The sequence below is a fragment of the Rhinolophus sinicus genome, chromosome 14 (genome assembly GCF_057876585.1).
Source record: "Rhinolophus sinicus isolate RSI-liver-muscle chromosome 14, RSI-T2T, whole genome shotgun sequence".
In the NCBI taxonomy this organism is placed as follows: domain Eukaryota; kingdom Metazoa; phylum Chordata; class Mammalia; order Chiroptera; family Rhinolophidae; genus Rhinolophus; species Rhinolophus sinicus.
This window is the reverse complement of record NC_142514.1, coordinates 180,014,621-180,034,558: the sequence shown is the minus strand read 5'-3', so window position 1 is coordinate 180,034,558 and position 19,938 is coordinate 180,014,621. Positions and strand designations below refer to the sequence as shown.

The window sequence follows — 19,938 nt, the reverse complement described above, 5'->3', positions numbered from 1 at the left end:
TGCTTCTCAGAGATAGCAAAGGTTAGTGAGCCTGCGGGTAGGGAGAAGGCTTCTGCCACCTGCCTGCCTGGCATTCTCCAGAGGGACCCTCGGTCCAGCCCTCCAGGCATGGACCCTTCTGAGGAGTATACCAGGTGCCCTGCCCGAGGGAAATGCCCCGTGTACCTGGCGATGAGCTCAGGGACTGTTCGCTATGCTGCACTTGAGGGGAACTTGGGAGAGGAGCCCTGGGACACAGACAGGTGAGCTAGTGACCTGGGACATGGAGGGGAGGGATGCATTTTGCCACTCTACAGGAAAGTTGGGGGAGGGTGTGAGAAGCCAGGTTCCCAACCGGGGACTGGCCTAGGACAATGAGGAATTTCACGAGCCTCCTACAAGGTGAGTGCGAGGGGGTGGCCACGATTGTCTTGTCCAATTTGGTCATACAGATATAAAATCTGAAGCTCAGAGAGGGCATGACACTCGTCGTGCTTCACACAATGAACTGAGGACACACTCAGGGCCTGGGTCATCCTGGCTGGAAGTTCAGCTCCTCATCTGCCTCCAGCCAAGGGTCTGTGATGGAGGTAGTCAGGGGAATTGCGGGGGGTTAGATTTGGGGAAGGAAGGGGTTTGGGGGCAGAGGACACACCTTTTATTTCTCCCTCCCCACCTGTGGGTCAGGCACCCAGTAGGCGCCTCTTATTGCCTGACTGCATACAGCTGCAGCTGCCAGTGAGACCTCTGGCTTCTGGGCTATCTTCTCAGAACACTGGTATAAGGGGTCTCAGTCCCACCACCCCTGGCTGTGTGACATCAGGCAGTTTCCTTAACTTCTCTGAGCCGATCCTTTTCAGCTGAGGAGCAGAACTTCCTGGACTATAGGAGAAGCTAGTGAGACCTGGGAGTCCAAGGTAACTGGATGCATAGACAGGCTATTTTTGGCTAGTAATTGGTGTGTCAATGATCCCAGAGTGGTGACCCCACACTTGTCGTTTGAGGCCTCGCTCAAGGGCCTCCACAGCCCTTCCATGCTGAGGATTCTTCCTCTAAAGCCATAGCCCTGGGCGAACACACCCTTCACCCTTTATCTCCCACCACTCTGAGTTGTCAGACTTGGACCAGGTTTTATCTCCTGTCTGGGCTCGTGAAGATTTGGAGGGTAAGGGGCCCGTCCTGAGCTGAGTTCCCTTTGTGTCATCTTCTTGCCCTTCCCCTAAATAGTGAGCAGAGCAAGGGCCGGGAAGACAGCAGTTGCTCAACAAGTCTTATTTGGTGAAGGATTCAAGTCAGTAAACATGATGACATCTGCTTTCGGCCAGACCCTGGGCTGGGGTAGGTGCAGAAACAAGTGCCAAGAAGGAGCAGGTCCCCATCCTTTGGAAGCCACAGTTGTTGAAACACTTGCCCTGCAGAGTGAAGGGTATGTGAGGCCTGGGCAGAATGATTCTGCAACGTTGGAAGGGATGCCCAGGTTGTTGACTGTGCAAGGCACTAGCCAAAGGAATGAGCGAACAAGGCATGAAATCCAGCCTACCCTCCACTCACCAAGTCCTGCACCTTGGTGTGCCCACCTAGGAAAGGAGTACCATTGTCACTTTTGAACAAAGATACCATTCACTTAGCAAGGTAGTGTGCCTTGGACAAGTGGTGGTGCTGGAAGTAGAGGTCCTTGAGAGTATGTCCCCCTCCTTCCATCTCCCCCACCACACTGGAGCCCCAGGAGGACAGAGCCTGTGTCTGGCAGTTTCCCTTTGGGTCCCCAGCCCTGGATGGCCCATAGTTCATACTCAGAAGGGGTTGAATGAATGAATGAATGAATGAAATATGTGTCCCCAGGTGGAAACCTGACACACTCAAGCCTGGAGCCCTGGCTCTGTGAGGCTGGAAGAGTAGTGCCCAGAGTTCTGGTAGCATCTGGAAGAAAAGTACTTTCCTAACTCTCCCAGTACTCCTCTAGACACAGAGAGTGGGAGCCATTGTCCCCCCAGGAGAGAAAGGGGATTATGCTCTCACTGGATCCAGCCCCAGGCTGAAGTTGAGGCAGATGGTCAGGGCAAAGGGCTCAGGATAGGTGACAGGGACACAGAGACTGAGGGACACAAAGGCCAATGGTCTGGGATTCAGGGAAAAGTTTTGCGAAGGATGAGGGACCAGACAGGTGTGTGTGTGTATGGAGGCGGGGTGTATTCCTGCAGACAGAAGACCTTGGGCAAAGGCAGGAGAGGCTGGGGTTGGAGACTTGGGCCAAACGTGGGTCCTGCCTGGGATAAGCACTCAGAGTAAAGACGGAGAACACTTGTTTGGGCGTCTGCCAAACAGGCAGGATGTTGCACAGGGACAGGCATGGAGCAGGGAGCCCAGGGAAGGAGGGATGGCCAGAGGGCCAGGTGAGGGGGTGGGAGGCTGTCTGCTGGCTCTGAGTTAAGAATCAGGGAGCTGAAAGTCCAGGAGCCCTTTGCAGGTTCTTGAGCAGGGTGGCCCAGCGTGGGTGCCGCAATGTGCCGGTGCCGGGGCGGTGACTGGAGAGGGAGCAGCGGGGAGCGTCTGAACGCCGCGCTAGCAGCCGCACGATGTGGATACGGCTCCTCCCCGCACTCCGCCGGTGGCACAGTCCCGAGGCCCACGGCCGTGGGGTTGGGCGGGAGCGCGCGAGCTCTGCGCAGGCCGGCGGAGGGGCGGGGTCAGGCACGTGTCCTCGGGCCACCCTCTCGGCCACGTGACCCCCTGAGGGCAGGGTCGGGGCTGGGCTGGGGGCCCCCGGCGCGAGTCGGGGCCGCACCGACAGACAGGCGGCGGGCAGGGCTGACAGCCGGCGGGGCAGGCCAGCCGGCCCGGGGCGGAGTCGGCGGCGGCGGGGACGCGGCACAGGGAGATCGCGGCGGCGGCGGCGGCGGGGACGGACGCCTGGGCGCCCCGAGGCGCCGGGATGTGGAGTGGGTAGGTTCGCGCGCGCTCGCGGTTCTGCATGGGGTCGGGCTGCGGCTGCCTCCGGCTGGGGGGGTAGAGGATCGCTGCGGGGCCTGCGCTTCCCACTTGGAGGTGCTCTGCTCCCCAGCCCTGCCAGCGGCCGAGGAGGAGCCCGTTTTAGCACGAGGACAGGCGAGCGTCCTCTCAGAGATGGAAGGACACTCCGCGGGGAAGGGTTGGGCGTCTCTGGGGATGGGGAGTGTGAAAGGTGTGCGGCAGACCGTCCCGGCTTGACAGCGCCAACTCCTCCTAGCTCATCTGGAGGGCAAGTTTGATGGGAGCGTGGGGTGCAAGCCAGAGTACGTCTGGGATTCGCACCTAGAAGAGGGTCCCCTAGGTTGGATGAACCCTTAGAAAGCAGTGCTTGTGGGGAAGGGGGCTGGGTCTCTGCCAAGGTCGCTAGCAAGTTGAAGAGCCTCTACCTGGGGGGTTCCTGGAGCTGGCAGGGCTCAGAAGTGTGGGGTGGGATTTCCCTGCAGCCTGGAGCCAGATACTGGGTTAGTGGCCCCAGTACCCATATCTGTTCATTGGCTCTCAGAGGTGGTCCCGGGTCTGGCCGACCCCTGCCCTGTATGTGCAAAAAGGCTGTGGTCTTCTCATGGAGTTGGGCAAACATTTCCTCTTTCCCATGGCCTGGAAGGACCCTGGAGGGGATGCAGCCAGAGTGGGCGGGGGTGTATTGTATTCGTGTAAAGAACTGGGCCAGATGGGTGGTCCCAGGACAGGGCTCCCAGCCACAGCTGGGGAGTAAGGGAACAGCCCCTAGGGAGGCTGGCAGGCTGGATCGACTGTATTCCATGGCACCCAGCAAAGGCTGAGATGAGACCCTAGGGGAGGAAAAACGGGGTGCTGAGGGAATGGAATCCTGGAAGGGGTGAGGTGTAGAACGAAGCAGGAGAATCTTAAAGGGAGAGAGTTGAAGTAGAGGATTCTTTGGAATTGCGCCCTGGGGGGAGGAGACTGGGCGTAAGGAGAAAGTGGCTGAGGTGGGTTGGTGGTACCTGGAGTAAGCAGTTCTTCCTGGGGTTAACTGCCTGGTCTGGAGGAAACTATTGACCTGTTATGTCAGGTGCGCCCAAGGCAAAACACAGCCGCTGAGTTGCTGTGTGATCTTAAGAGTATGGCCTCCTTTCTGTGGGCCTTTAGGTGAAATGAGCAGGTTGTGGGGTAGGGAGCGATCCAGAGCCAGACAATGTCCTTCCCTGGAGGCATCCAGGCCAAGGCCAGACAGACAAGGCTGGGAACCACCAGGAGATGAACGCTGTCTTCAAGGACAGTATCAAAGAGACTACTCAAAGTTCTGGAGAAGGTCCCAGTCCAGCCTCTCTGCCATAATCCCAGGACCCTTGTGGCTGAACCAGGCTGTCAAGCTGACCCCACGATCCTCAGTCAGCTCACTACTTGTATGAACAGTTGCATTCCCTGGGGCCTAGCCCAGGGCAGCGCACAAAGTAGGTGTCTCATAAATGCAGGTGGAAAGCATGCGGGGGAAGAATGCGGAGCTGGGCACTTGGGGAATGAGAGGCAGAGCTTTTGGGTCACCTTGACCACTGCCTTTTTATGGACTCTCCCTTGGCGGTTGGAGGCAGGCATTGACAGATCAGGGCCAAGCTGCCAGCACCTACTGGGGGCCTGGTGTCCTAGGGACTCGCCCAGACCCCAGCAGCTGCTGGGAGCGACTCTGCTCGGAGTCACACTTGCCCTCCTGACTCTCACTGAGCTGTTTGTGCTTGTGGCCCCTAGTAGCTCATGACAACTCTGGGCAGGTGTGTACTTGGAGTCTTTCATCCTAGATTAGAAGGAATCTGGGATTAGGAGTCAGTGACACTGGCTAAGTCATTGATGTCTCTGGGGCTTAGTGTCCTCATCTGTAAGATGAACTGAAATCTCTCTCTTGGGTGACTGCTGTTGATGGCCAGGGCCTGGTGCCAGTTGGCCCCCTTGGCCCTGGACCCAGGGCTGCTGCCCTGGGGTTAGTGGCAGTGGTAGGACACTGCAGGAGCTCAGGTGGACGCCTTCTTGGGCCTTCCTGAGCGTGGGCCATCATGAACTCTGCCCCAGAAGCAGCTCCCCTCAAACCAGGCTGCTCCCTTCCCCATCCCCCACAGTGTTCCATGTCCATCGTCTTGGGTGCCAAGCCTGCTCAGAGGGGTTGGGGTGAGGATGGCATCTTGGGTACTTTTGCAGCTAACACAGTGTTGACTTGGGACTTGGTCAACAGAAGTCAGAGATTGGGTTCTGAGCTAGTTTTCTGCCACTATTGGCCACATGATGTTGATGTAGCCCTTCAGTCTCAATTTCCCCATCTGGAGGATGGGGCTAATCATATCTATCTTTAAGGAGGGCCAGGGTCTGATGGACTGCCCAGGAATGAGATGAGATCACCCCACCCTCCCAGGGATGAGGGACTGTGTCTTTGCAGCAGACAGGATGCTAGGGAGCTCCAGGGTTGCAGAAGGGCTGTGTGATCTTGAGCAAGTCACTTAACTTCTCTGAGCCATGGCTACCCTACGGGGCTTGGATTTGTGAGCTCCTGTCTATAAGGCCTAAGTCATAGGGGACTATAGCTCTGAGACAGTTCTGAAGTATGGCCTGAGGATTCCAGAGTCAGGACCAGAGGGAAAAGGGTTGTACAGCCCTCACTGCTGCCTCCTCCTGGAAGCCCTCCATGAATTACTACCTCCCCTTCCCCCTCAACAGGTGGTGATAGCTTTCCTGCTATTCCTTAACACGTTGCGTACGGCGGGGTTTAAATCCCTCGTGAAGATTCTCGTGATCCGTACGCAACGTGTTAATCAACAATACATCTAAGTGCTGGACTCAGACCCTCATTAAGGTCCTACTTATCCTAGACTGTCCCCCTGCCTGCAAGGGATTTGTATGCCCAATAGGGTGGGGGAGGGGGAGCAAAATGAATTAGAACGTGGTGAGAAAAAGGGGCTTGGTGATGTTGCTGCCAGCATCTGTGTGGTCATGCAGATTGGGTGGATTAGGACTGGCAGAGCGCCTGGCACAGGTGCTCACTGTGTATGTATTGGACGTTTGAGGTCTTGGGGTATCAGATTCTTCTACGACTAAACGGGTGACTGTGAGTCTGTGCTGTGTGCCCTGCACCAGCAGAGGAGGGAGCCCCCACCCTCTCAGGCCTTGTGCTGGCTCTGATTGGAGACCCAGGGCTGGACTTCCTCCTCAGGCCTGGAGCTGTAGGGGGAGAGGTGTGTCCTGGCCCAGCAGCTTCAGGTGTTCTGACCTCCCTCCTTGCCGTCCCAAGGCCGTCCCTGACCGTCTCCCCTCTCCTGCTCCCTGTTCTTCTGCAAGGTGCTGATGTTGCTCCTGCCTCCCGTGCACACATCTACTGCCCCTTCCTGGAGTGGTCCAGGCCCACCCTTTCCAGCCCTGGGGTCCTGCTCTTCTGTTCCCATGTGTGACACTGTCGTCCCATTCTTCAGGAACCCTCCCTTCCAATCCCTGGAATGGCTCCTCGTCGGATCTCCAGGCTGGCTCTCTGGCCTCAACTCCTCTGTCACCCATCCTGTCATCCAGGCTCGGGCTGCAGCTGCTTCCTCTGTCCTGGTGCCTCCCCTCAGCTGCCACTTGCCAAACACCTCAGCCACCCCCTTTCCTTTCCCTGAAAGACCCTGTCCCAGTTCCTCATTTCTCTCTTCTGTACCACTATTCTCCTCATTCACCTTTTCCTTGGTTTTCAATTACATTAATTAATTTCTGCAACTTATTTTTTTCTGTGCCCCCATCCAGCCCCTGGTTCTCCCGTGAACCCCCTCTCAGAGTCTTTTGTGTCTGTGTGTCCCCTCTGTGTGTCCCCTCCTAGCCCAGAGCCTGCCTAGCTTATATAGCAGGCTTGGGTGGAACCCCACTACCACCACCACTTGCGCACTGTCTCAAACTTCCTCAAAGGACGTCTGCATCCTGCCTCACTTCTCCGAAACCACCATTCATACCCTTTCCTCCTGTCCAGACTTCTCTGGGTGACAGGTCCCATGACTCAGTACTGCCTGGACTGTGGGTTCAGTTCCCACCCTGCCACTTTCTTGTGTATTCCAGCCAGGTCCCCATCCCTCTCTGAACCTTGGGTGCTTCATCGCTCAAACCGGGTTGGGGAGAGCATCTCCCAGCAGTGGCATAATGAGGTTCACACACAATGATATCTGTGGGTACGTGGAATGGTGGGCTGGTATGGGTGTGCGTGGGGGCCTGGGATTCCAACGTGCTGGTGGGTTTGGAGCTGAAGACTTGGCCCCTGTCTGTAGGCTGAGCCTGGCTGGGTTTGGAGGCCAGTCAGAGAGCCAACCCTTGAAACGTTGGCGCCAGGTGAGAATCACTTGGCTGTCACCCTCAGGGCCCTCGGGGCTTACTAGACTGCCCTTGAGTGCATGAGCGCGAATCTGAATGAGGCCCCTGTGCCACGGCCCTGCCCTGGAGCTGGGCCCTGGGTTGGGTTCCTGCTGACCAGACCAGCTGCAGCCGCCCTAAACTGTGGACATAGTGGCCCCAGGCAGAGGGAGAGCAGTCCCAGCGTGCCCTCCCAGCCCTCTTCTGCCCCCAGTTTCAGAGCTTCCCTTGCTGGCATCCCGCCTGCTTGTTTAATGAACCTGTTGTTTCCGTTAACACAGGGATCTTTAACTGAAAGAGGTGACTTGGGCACTGGTGGTTGGGGAGGGAGAGGCTGAGGGGCAGGCTGGTAGGGCCGGGGCTGGGAAGGGGCACGCAAGACCCTAATTGGGCCCTTCTAGCCGCAGGAGTGGCCTCTACACAGGCCCTTCTAGCCCAGTGGGAGTTGCTGGGTGACTGGGGACCATAGAATCCAGGGGTCCTCATTCTTATTTTGCCATTTTTTGTGGATGGGGTCAAAAACCTGCTGCCCCTCCGAGGGCAGGCCTGGGTCAGTGGTGAGGATTGCAGTTGCTGCATTCCCCCCACCCTTGTGTGTTTCCAGGGGAAGTGACCCAGTGGGGCCTTTCCTGCATGAACTGCTGTGGGCTCTAGGAAATGGCCCTCACCTACCTGTGACCTTGACTCCTACTATCTCCTGCCCCTGAGCAGACCCTTTCCCGGTGACCTCTGCAGCATTGTATCCTGAACACTAGACTCTGTTTCTGCAGGGAACTGGCACTGAGAAGGTTTGAGCAGAGGGCATGGGCATGGACTTGAGGGGGAGAGACATAGGGCAGCAGAACTTAAGTGGTAGCTTGTGCCCGTCTGCGGCGTGAGTCCACCCCACTGTAGGGTTCACGTCCAAGTTTTTGGGCCTCTGGCCTGGAAGGCTGAAGAGTGTGGAGGTTAGGGGAATCTGGGTTGGGTTGGACCCGAGGGATGAGGGGCCTGTGGTCCCTCCTTCCTCTGAATTTCTGAGTCACCGAGCTGGCCTAACTGCCCGGAAGTGGGAGGCGTCTGTAGATTGGCGCTTCCCTCCCAGTGCAGGATAGGTCATTCTTTCCCTCCTGCTCCTGCACTGCTGGCCCAGGCATTGGACAGTGGTGACTGCAGGGTGGTTGGTCCTGCTGTTGCCATGCTTTCTGCCATTGGGATTTGCGCATTGGGCTTTTCCCCTGGGGTTCGGAGGAGGGTATCATAGAGATCTGTCTCACGCCTCCCAGGGCCCCTTTTTCCTCTAGCTGCAGAATAGAGCCCCTCCACGCCCAGCAGTGGCCTGAAGTGAGGGAATGCTGGGAAAATGATGGGGACTGTCCAGCCACACCCCCAGCCCGTGCCCATGGGACCAGCAGGAGAGTTAAAGTCTTTCACTGTGGCCAGAGGCCCAGACCACACTAGTGGACAAAGCTTGGCCCCCATGGGAGAGGTTGGAAGCGTTTTTCTCCTAGGCAGGGGGCGTGGGCCATGACAGGTGGTCCTTGCAGTGGGAAAGGCACTGTGGCGGGGTGTCTGAGACCTGGGATCCTGTCTGTGCCCTGTGCTGTCCCTGTAGGTCACCCCCACCCTTGGCCAACGGTTCTTGCTCATTCTGTTGAAGTGGGCACCACCAAGGTGGGGACTGCTGCCTCTGCCTGAGTGACTCTGCTGTCCTTTGTCACCTGAGGAAATGGGACTGAGCCCCTGGCCTCCGGACTGCCAGCATGGCAGCTATCCGGGATGGGCAGTTTCAGAGCCTGGACAGGCACGGTGGGGGTATCTGCCAGTGTGGCTGAGGACTTACACCTTTTACCTGGTGCCGTATCCAGGGACTTCTCATTTCATTTTTAGTGCACCTGCTGCAGGTTTTTACCCCCATCCGCAGGACGGAAGCAGGAGCAGAAGATTTCAGTAGCATTCCCAGGGGCTGGCATGTACCCCAGGTCAGAACCTGGCATGGCCCTGGGCTTGCCTGACTCTGGCCTCTGCTCTCAGCCACACCGCCTCTGGCCCTGGCCGTCCCTCCGGGGAGGTGGTTTCTGGGCCCGAGCAGAGGCTGAGAAGCCAGTTCGGGCAAGGATTGAGTCAGATTTCCCTGATACAGCCAAGGAAGAGACTCCTGAGTCCCCGTGGGCCCATCAGGCCTGGATCCTGAGACAGAAGCCCCGATTCCGCCACTCACTGCCCCTCCCACTGGGAGCTTTGGGCCTGGGCTGAAGACCTGGCCACCTGTCCCAGCACTGCCACCAACCACCTCTCTGAGACTCTATCCCTCATCAGCAGAATGGGGACAATACCACGGCTGCTGTTGAGAGTGTGAAATGAGATAACATAGGAAAAGCACCCTGTGTAGTGTCCAGCATAGTGTCAGTCCCCTGAACGTAGACGCCAGCCCAGGGCCACCATAGCACTGCCATAGCCCCTCAAGCCTCAGGACTCCCTTCCAACAACACCCTTCCTAAACAAGAGTATTAGGAAAGACCCCTGCCTGGCATACACACTGTTGATGGAGGGATAGATGTGTGTGCCGTGTGTCCCTGCCAGGCATGACCCAGCCCAAGAAACCTCTAGGCTGCACTCTGGGCCAGTTCTAAAGCAGAGGGCAGCTGGACAGGGCTGTGTGAAGGAGGTTGGGAATGGGCTCAGTGCTTGGGTCCCTGGGTGCGCAGTCCCTCTGTGTTACCCTACGGGGAAACTGAGGCTCAGGGTCTGCTTGGTGACTATCCCAGGATCCAGAGGACAAGGAGGAAGGATAGTCTCCAGCCTTGCCTTTCACACATTCCTCTCAGCAATCCTGAATCCCATGACCCCTTGGCCTTGTCTCTCCTCCCTCCTGTGTGGGCCCGTCTGAGCCCTGTCCCCTCCACTTCCCCACTGTTATCAGCGGCCTGGCCCAGCCCCCTACCCTCAGCCCAGCCACTGGGCTCAGAAGCTGCTGGCTCAGGAGCCGCCAGCTTTTGCTGAGTGAGCAAGTCCAGAGGTGCTGTCTTGGCACAAACCACTGCTGCTGGGGCCCCTCCTCCCTCCCCCACTTCTTCCTTCCCTCTCTCCTTCTCTCCCTCCCCAGGGTCTGTTGTGAAGGGGGGATGGTGGGGTGAAGGCAGAGGCTGGTGGCCCCCACCCTACAGTGCCTCCAGCGTCTTCAACTTAGGGAAAACAGGGTCCTGAGACCCAGAGGGGGAGGTGTTTTCCTGAGGTCACAAGACAGACCAGCAGAGAGCTGGGACTGCTCCCCACACAGTCCAGGGGGCAGGAAGTGAGTCTGCCTTGCTGGGCTGTTTGCAGAATTTTCCTGCCTCAGCCCTGCCTGCCCTGGCTGGCTAGGTCCTTCCTCTCAGATTCACCCTAAATTTGCATAAAGTTTGCATTAACATTAACGACAAAGGCAGTTCTCACTTCAGTGCCTCCTGTGTGCCAAGGTTTTATGCACATCTCTATGACCCTTGAGGTAGGGCCATTGGGATTGTCACTACTTTATGGAAGTGGAAACTCAGATTCTCAACACGGATGTATTGACAGTAACCTGTTGGACAAATACAACTGAGCACCTGCTGTGTGCTGACCACCTACTGTGTGCCATACACACAGCCCTAGGTCCTGGGCTGGAGGGAGTGGTGGACAAAGATGAATGAATCCTGTCCTTGCCCCCAAGAGACCTCATGTTTGATCATTCTGCCCTTGTGACAACCCTAGTGATGGCCTCACTGGTAACATCCCTATTTTACAGGTGGGGAGACTGAGGCCCAGAGTGGCAGGTGCCTTGCCCAGGGTTGGTCCCTAGGCTCAGCTCTCCAGGTCTCAGGACCCCACCCTGAGTCTGCTGTTTGCCTCACAGCCAGCCCCATCCTGACGAGGGCCACCCACCACCCCTTGAGGCTGTCCCGGTCCCCTGGAAGAGCACGGTCTCCTGCAAAAACCACAGGGAATCCTCTGTAGGGGAGGAGGCCCAAGGTGCGGAGGGCCCTGCAGCCACCCAGCTGGATGTGTCACGCTTGCGCAGCTCGTCCATGGAGATCCGCGAGAAGGGCTCTGAGTTCCTGAAGGAGGAGCTGCACAAAGCCCAGAAGGTGAGGGCCTGAGGGGTGCGGGGGCCCACCTGGGAGAGCTGTGGGCTCTTACCGAATACCCAGAGATCTCATGCACCCATCAAGGCCAACTGTGTGACGCCTGTGCTAGGGATGAGGGAAGTCCAAACAAAGGACAGACCAGTTCTTCTGGGGACTTTTAAATGACTTTTAGAAGTCTTGACTTCTCTGAAAACCTGTTCCAGGCTAATGGACTGACTGTTGGGTTTCAACCTCATGCCAGGAGCTAAATGGAAAACGCATCATAAACTAGGGGAACAGAGGAGGCAAGATAGAGCCCAGAGGCCCCCGTAGGATGACCTGGGGCATGGAGCCACAGGGGGTGTTCCCCCAGTATCAGGTGTAGGGGCCCCTGAGGGGCTGACAGCCACCCGCCTCGCCTCGTGCCCCTCAGGAGCTAAAGCTGAAGGATGAAGAATGTGAGCGACTATCCAAAGTTCGGGAACAGCTGGAACGGGAGCTGGAGGAGCTGACAGCCAGCCTATTCGAGGTACGGGTGGCTGGCCAGCTGGGGGTGCAAGGGACTGGGTCTGCTCGGCATCCATTGGCTCCTCACCACTCACACAGAGCCTTCCTTCTTCCCAGGAAGCCCACAAGATGGTTCGAGAAGCCAATATGAAGCAGGCGGCATCAGAAAAGCAGCTAAAGGAGGCAAGGGGCAAGGTGAGGCCCCCACCTGCCGAGGCCTGCCCAGAGCCCCTGCCCTTCTCCTAGCCCTGCGAGTCCTGGCCTTCCTACCCAATCAGACCCTTGTGTGGCCTGTTGGGGCCACCAGGGATGGGCAAACGGAGGCCCAGAAGATGGGGCAGAGGTGACGCTGCCTGCCTCTGCAATTCTACTGCACCACCGAAATCTTTCTGGGGCCTTCCAGGGGCTAGGAGGATCCTGTGGTCATTTTCATTTCGTTTCCCTCCTCCCGCACCCCCTTTACAAAGCAGAAACCTCAGGCTGGCTGTGAACCTGGGCAAGTACCTTCCTCTCTTGGAGCCCGTTTGCCCATCTATAAAAATGATGGCTGGGCTTTTCCTGGCTCCCGGGGACCCCTCAGTGGGAGGCCCAACTAGCTCCCAGACGCGGGCCTCTAATGGAGTCCTGGCTTACAGTGTGACCTCAGGCAGGCCATGTCGCCGCTCTGAGCTTCAGTTTCCCTACCTGTAAGATGGATGTCTTAGTCCCCACCTTGAAGGCTGTTCCAAGGGTAACTGGTGTTAGGTGCTAGTTGCTGCTGGAGCAGACTGTCCTGAGATGGGGTGGCAGACAGTGGCAGCCAGGGTGGCATCAACCCTGGGCTAAGGTTGGCAGCCATCTCATTTTGGCCAGATTGACATGCTGCAGGCAGAAGTGACAGCCTTGAAGACCCTGGTCATCACGTCCACACCAGCCTCTCCCAACCGTGAGCTCCACCCGCAGCTTCTGAGCCCCGCCAAGGCTGGGCTCCGCAAGGGCCACGTGCGTCATAAGAGCACCAGCAGCTCCCTCTGCCCTGCCGTGTGCCCTGCTGCAGGCCACATTCTTGCCCAGGACAAGGAGGGAAAAGAGGTGAGGGGCTATGGGTGGGCAGTGGACACAGGAAAGGGAGACAAGACCAGGCCTGACCCCCTCGCTGTGACCTGGAGCCTGTCCTGTCCTTTCTGGGCTTGTGTGTCCTCTAGCCTTGAGGGCTGGGCAGGCTCCTCGTGATAGAAAGCATCTAACCCTCAGCCTCCAGGTGTACAATCTGGGGAGCGTAGTAACGTCCTCTCACCCCTCCAAGCAGTAGGTGATGTTTTCTGCACCTGAGGCTGGCCTTGGGCCTGAGGGTGTGCCCTCAGGGGTCCACGGAAAGACACACTCCCTCGGCCTGAAGAGGCCGCTACTGGGCCTCTGTGGAGAGGCTGCCTGGGCTCTGTGTGGCCACAGCCCTGAGGCCCAGGACTACCTTGTGACACCCCTGGGACTTGAGGGTCCTTAGCGCCCTCTGGCTGTGGTGCTGAGACAAGCCTGGCCTTTGGCGGGGCTGTCTCCCCGTCCTCGGCTGGGTACATGGGGTACCTGATCCAGGCTGGACAATGGGCTATGATGTTGGTGATGGGTCCTTGAGCAAGTAAGGTCACCTGTCAGTGCCTCAGTTTCCTCACATAGTAAATAGGGACTCCTGGGACCCTAGAGGAATTGACAAGACGTGACTGTTAGGATCTCAGCTCAGGGCTGCACCCAGCGAGCATTCACAGGGTCTCTAGTGGGATTCAGCTTCCTGGGGGTCTCTAACACCAAGGTGGCCCCCAGCTCCATCCTGTCCTGTGTCTCTAGAGCTTCCAGAGAGGCCGCTTGTCCCCCTTCTGAGTTCTGAGCTTCCAACTGGACACTAACATCTGCTTCCTCCTATCTGTCTCTGTCTACCTGTCTGTCTGTCTGTCTGCCCCACCACCGACCCCACCTGCCCAGCCCGGGCTGCCCCCCCTCCTCTCCCTGCTCCTCTGCGTGGTCCCCAGCAAGGCGGTTCACCTCACCTACGAGCCAGCCTGGCAGCTCCCACCTGGGGAGCCGCCCACAGCCCCCACCTTCTCTACCTCTCTCTCCTTTTCCCGACAGGTAATGGCTCCAGAGAGGGGCCGCCCCTCTGCCCCCTCCCAGCCTCAGTCACTCTGCATGCTCCCCAGAGCGGCTAGAGAGTCGCCTCTCACAGCCTGTGTGTCTTCCCTCCTGTGTGCATGTGCCTATGGGTGCCTGGGGTTACCAGTGTGTACCTGCGGGGTCACTCTTCAATTTTCCCTGCTCAAGGAGGCAGTGAGGGTCTTCAGGACGAGGTCCTGGAGCCAAGTCTGTAACCCTATAGTGCCAGGAAACAGAAAACAAACCGGAAGTGAAACTTTGAGTTCTTGAGCCTTTGATGCAAAGGGAAGAAGGGAGTTCTTCTCAGGACTTTGTTCTCTGCCTTGCCACTGGGGACAGGCATGCTGGCATGCTGTGGCCTGCCCTGCATCCTGCCTGGCCCTCACCTGCCCGTCTCTGCTGTGCTGGCCCCCAACGCCCTGACTACCCCACCCCACTCGCCATCCCCCACAGGTGGACACAACCCTGTTTGCAGAGTTCCAGGCCTGGAGAGAATCGCCCACCCTGGACAAGACCAGCCCCTTCCTGGAAAGGGTGTACCGGGAGGACGTGGGCCCCTGCCTGGACTTCACCATGCAGGAGGTGAGGGGGGGCAGAAGGTGGCTAGCCGGAGGGCCAGCCCCTCAGCCAGAGGCCTGCCCCTCACCACCCTACCTGCCGCCCTGGTCTGCCACAGCTCTCGGCACTGGTACGGGCTGCCGTGGAGGACAACACACTCACCATCGAGCCTGTGGCTTCACAAACACTGCCCACAGTGAAGGTGGCTGCAGTCGAGTATGGCAGCACCAAGTAAGCTTAGCCCCCTTCACCCCTTCCTGCCTACTTGGGAAAGCTCCACCTACCTTGACTCTACTGCGGGGGTGGCCAGGGAGGACTGAGCTTCAGGTCTGCCTGTGGGGTCCAGGCATGGCACCTGGGGGTGGGCAGGAGCAGTGGCATACGGGCCAGGCCGGGGAGGACTACAGGGGCACCTGATAGGAGAGGGACAGTGGCTTCCCCCATGGAGGGCAAGGAGGCATCTTTGGCTGTGCCCATTGACCCATCCTGCCCCTAGTCATGGACCCCCAGGCTCTCCAGGGAGTCCGGGAGCTGGGGTTTCCCTCTTCCTGGATGACCTGATACACATCCCTCTCCCACTCGTCCTCTCTCCCACAGTGGGTTCCCGGCCCCAATTGACACGTAAGGGATGTCAGTTGCCAGCTCTGCCTTCTGCTAGTAAATAACAAACGACCCTAGCATCTTGTCCTTCCTGCTACTCAACCGACATTGAGCAGGGCTAGAGCACAACAAAATAGCCAGGGTGGAGCAGGGGGCAGAGATCGGGGAGCACTTCCCGTCAGCAGCCCAGGGTCGGGCCCGCAAGGGAGGGAGCTTCATCATGCATGGGGACATTTGAGCCAGCTTTGGAGGATGAATAGCAGTTTTCCCAGTAGGGAAGGGCCGTTCAGGCAGAGGGAACACAATGAGAGCAGGTATGAGGAGCTGGGGTGTTAAGAGAAACACCACTGAGTTGGCTGGTGGAGCAGTGGGGTGGGCAGGGAGATGGGGCTGAGGCTGTAGGGGGTGTTTGGGACCAGAGTATAAAAGTCCTCAGATGAGGTTTGGGCTTTAACCCGCTAGGCCAGCATTTCACAGATCACCAAAGACGTCCCTGAAAAGAGTGTTCCCTGATCCAATCAGAGAGTCACAGGGAAGCTGGAAGCAACAAAGGCTCTAATAAGTTCCGCAGCTAAGGTGCCTACTTAACCTTCCTTTACTCAGGATTCTCCATAACTATTTCTGGGCAGTAAGAAAGCGGCAGGGAAAGATAGGATAGATGTGGATTTCTGGAAGAGCTCTGGCTATAACATGGAGAAGAAGGAGAGAGATGAGGTACAGACCTGGTTGGAAGGAGCTGAGGGGAGCTGGGCAAAAGGCCCTGCTGGCATGACCTAGCCTGGGGACTTGGTAACCAAGTGCAGGGGAGGCTTTGGAAAGGGTCCTAAGACATGTCTGTCACACAAGCCTGACAGTCAGCCGTGGGTGCCGAGGGGTCTCCAGGACTCCTAGCTTCTTCCCTCTGATTAGTTGGGAGGAGAGGTGACTGGGTCTGAGGGCTACAGTAGGAGATGCGTTTTTAGTGGTTACAGGGGTTAGGGCTTTGGTACACCTGACATGAGGTTGACCAAGCTCTCCTGCCCAACGGGTGAAGAGAAGGGTTCTGGGGTGGGGTCCAGCTTGGTTTAAAGGTCCATCCCAGGGACTTCTGGGGCTGCCGCCCCCACCCCTTGGCCTGGCCCTGGGCTGGTGGGAAACTGGGCTGGGGAGAGGATGCCAGGTCCCACTCCCACGTCTGTTTGCTGCCCCTCCCTCTGTGCCTCCTCCTGGCTGCTGCATCCGCCTTGCATGAGCTGGCTGGGCGAGCCCCAGCTGGCCTCCATGGCCTCCTCTGCTTTCCCCCAGCACATGTGCCCTGAGCGGCCTTTCCCGCACCTGTCGCCACCGAATCCGGCTCGGGGACTCTGAGAGTCACTACTACATCTCGCCATCCTCCCGGGCCAGGGTGAGTCATCATCATTTGGAATGTCACTTGACTCCTTAGAGCCCCCCCTGGGCTGTAACTCTGAGCCCCAGGCTTGGGAGCACAACCTTGATCTACAGATCAGGCTCAGAACTGTGCAAAGACTGACTCAGGCGCCACATAGCCAAGCCAGATGTATTAGCTGGCTATTGCTGTGTAACAAATTTCCATAAACTGAGTGGCTTAAGACAACACCCATTTAGTTTCCTCTCCTTGCGTCAGGAGTCTGGACACAGCGTAGTTGGGGTCTCCTGGGCTGCAGTAAACATGTCAGCCAGCTGCATCCTTTCCAGATATCAGTGTCCTCTTCCAAGCTCACGTGGCTGTTGGCAGAATTCAGTTCCTTTGTGGCTAAAGGACTGAGGTATCCATTTTCTTGCTTTGAGAAATCATAGGAGTGACATCCATCACCTCTGTTGTTTAATGTACCCTAATCAAGGGAGTGACACTAGAATTGAGGTTATAGCCCCAGGCTCCTGACCCCAGCTTGGGCTCCAGCCACAGGCTTTGGAAAGAATCCTGACAGTCAGCCGTGGGTGCCGAGGGGTCTCCAGGACTCCTAGCTTCTCCCCTCTTGGGTTGTGTGACCCAGGCTGGATCAGGGGAACTCAACAAGCTGCAGGGTAAGGGTGGGGTGGTCTCCATTCTTTTGTCCCCTCATAGACTGTAGAGAATTGTAAGGAACTAAACAGAACATGTTAGGAAACTCCAAAGCTTGGTGAGCTCCTCATGGGGATGAAAGTGGACAGATGTCCCCAGTGTCAGGTATCAGATTAGACAGTGAGGGCAGTTTGTGTGTTCCTGACTGCTGCTTTCACAGCGCATCTAAGCGTGTTGTCCTGGAGAATGCCCCCAGCAGTGAATTGGGCTCCCATTTACCTAAAGGGAGTCTGAGCCTTAGGAAGGAAAGGGGTGTGCCTCGGGTCTCCCCATTATGAATCCAGTCTCTTTTTACTGCAGCCCCACCCCATGTATCTGTGCGCAGAGCCTTGTTTGGTGGTCACCGGTCCCCTTTGCCTTTTCCAATCCCAACTAGGGTTCAAGAGAAGGATCCATGCTAGACATTCCCGTAGCAAAATTACATCTAGAACTTTGTTTCTTACAGGCCTGCATGTCCACTGTGCTGTACAGACCTGTATGGGAGATGAAAAGGGTGTGAAGTTTTAGGATGTGGTCCCCTAGGATGTGTCTCCCACCTTGAAGAGACAGTGGAGAGTACAGTCCATAGGGAGAAGAGCTCTGTCCCGAAAGCACAGTCCTAGGGGGAGAAGCCCACTCACTGTTCCCTGCCACTTCCTGCTGATGAGGCTCCCATGACGGCCCATTGGCCACTGGGCAACACCACAGCCTGGTCACACCCTTCCCCTATCTGCCCACAGATCACAGCCGTGTGTAACTTCTTTACCTACATCCGCTACATCCAGCAAGGCCTGGTGCGGCAGGACGGTGAGCGCCCCCTGGTGGCCAGAGGCGGGATGGCGCCCGGGAGGGGAGGGGGGACTCAGCAAGCGGGGAGGTTTGGGGTTAGTAAAGAGCTGAGATGAGCGGCGGAAGGAGCCTCCCGGGCTCCGCCGTACCAGGAAAGCTAGCTTGATGCCACCCCTGTACTCCCTGTCCCTGGGGCCTGAAGGGACAGCTCCCTGTTACTGGCGTGGCACTGGAGGCGGTGCATGATGGGGCCTCCCCTGTGAATCCTCTCCCCTCCAGGTGTGACCCCCTCATGGTCTGCTGAACACGGCCTCCCACTGCGCCCTTGCCCAGCAGGTCCTCCACCCACCCACTGTCCCCCTCCTCCCATTAACAAAGCCCAGCTTCCTGCTCCTTCAGACTGTGTTCCTGATGAGTTCTCCCAAACCAGTTTGGAGTCTGAGCCTCTCCTCCCCGGCTCGAGGGTCAAGTCCCCCCGGGAAGGCCAAAGCCAGACCGGGGTGAGCCCTGAGGGGCCACCTCCGCCCAGCTCATGAACTGGCACTGCCGCCCCGCTCACTGCCCTGCGGCCAGCGAGCTGGGGTTCGGGAACATTTGTAGCCTGTCGAGTGTGTGGCACTGCGCACATGCAGATCTGTGTCTGACTGTGGGCGTGACTGTCACCTCTTCCACCAGTGCAGTACAGATCCTTCAAGTGTGTTCAGCACTCAACAGTTTGCAAGGCCTCAGAGTGGAGCCTCACAGAGGTCCCACCACTGACTGAGGACATTTTCTTGGGGAACTGGGGAGCCCTAGAGTGCCTGCCAGCTGCCCTGCCCAAAGCCAGGGTCAGGGGCCGGGCCATCTGCCCGAGGTGACCCTGAGCTGTCACCGACCTGTCCACCCTCTCTCTGCCTGCAGCAGAGCCGATGTTCTGGGAGATCACGAGGCTGCGGAAGGAGATGTCACTGGCCAAGCTGGGCTTCTTCCCCCAGGAGGCCTAGCGCCTGGCCCAGGCTTGGAGGGGGGCTCAGAGCTGGAACCAACAGCTGCCCCAGGACGGACAGACAGACAGGAAGACAGGATCCTGGAGCCACCCCTGAACCGGAAGTGGAACAGACAGACAAATGGCCAGGCCATGAAGACAGCATTGAGCTGGTACCAAATGTCCATCCCAGGAGAGACTGGACATCATGAGGTGACTCTTCTCTCTTTCCCAGTGGTACTATAGCCACCAGGAGACTCTCCAGAAAGTACCAAAGACCAACGAGCCTGGACCCATACTCAGGGGCTCAGCCCTTGTGAGGGGACACCTGGGCAGCCAGCACCCCCCACCCCCAGTCCTGGGAGCTGCTGCTTACAGGGACCTTGTTGCTGCCATGTCCTCAGAAAGGGACCATGCTGTGTGACCTGATCGCCAGGGTATCCCCCCACCCCAGTTCCCAAGCCCTGGGCCACCAGCATCCCCTGTGGCCATCCCTCACCCCATTCTCAGGTGGCCATCCTGTTGGACTGCCCCACTGGGCATGCCATGGAGGGGCTGGCAGGGACTTCCATGCCAACTGGTATCTGCTTGGGAACTGCCCCCCAGGGGTTCTTAAGATGGATCAAGTCTCCTCCTCCTACCCTCTCATTTGACCTTCCCCATCCCCTCCTGTGCTTCAGGAGGCCCTGCCCCCACCACCACTCGAAGGACCAGGGAGGGCACTTTTCTCCCAAAGTAAAACACAGACAGGGCCTCAGGACATCACGCCTGTTCTCAGCTGTGGGTGGCCATTCAGACAATGAGGGCTGAGGTGGCCAAGACCTGCATGCAGGACTGGGGTGAGGTGGCAGGACCTCGGCCCCTCCTCACCCCTCACAGCCCACTCGGTACCGGAGTACAACCTGGACACATCCCTCACCACATCCGATTTCCTCCTCTGAAAGGAATGTAACGCGATCTCTATTTAATAAAGGAAGCCTTTGTTGGTA

The 19,938-nt window shown here is 57.9% G+C and overlaps 1 protein-coding gene across 6 annotated transcripts; it reads left to right on the top strand.

The window, feature by feature from the left end:
- RAB3IL1 (RAB3A interacting protein like 1) lies at positions 1–19,938 on the top strand. Of its 6 annotated transcripts, none has more exons than XM_019719052.3 (11): positions 1–242; positions 11,156–11,387; positions 11,800–11,895; positions 11,991–12,068; positions 12,726–12,944; positions 13,830–13,976; positions 14,451–14,579; positions 14,674–14,786; positions 16,440–16,539; positions 17,937–18,003; positions 18,889–19,938. In XM_019719052.3, the coding sequence occupies exons 1-11, from the start codon at positions 109–111 to the stop codon at positions 18,966–18,968; spliced, it is 1,395 nt and encodes a 464-aa protein (XP_019574611.2). In that variant the 5' UTR covers positions 1–108; the 3' UTR covers positions 18,969–19,938. The 6 variants fall into 6 exon arrangements, with proteins under 6 accessions (XP_019574611.2, XP_019574610.2, XP_074192589.1 ...); XM_019719051.3 differs by having other exon boundaries at positions 3–242; positions 18,886–19,938; XM_074336486.2 differs by lacking the exon at positions 1–242 and adding an exon at positions 2,546–2,922 and having other exon boundaries at positions 18,886–19,938.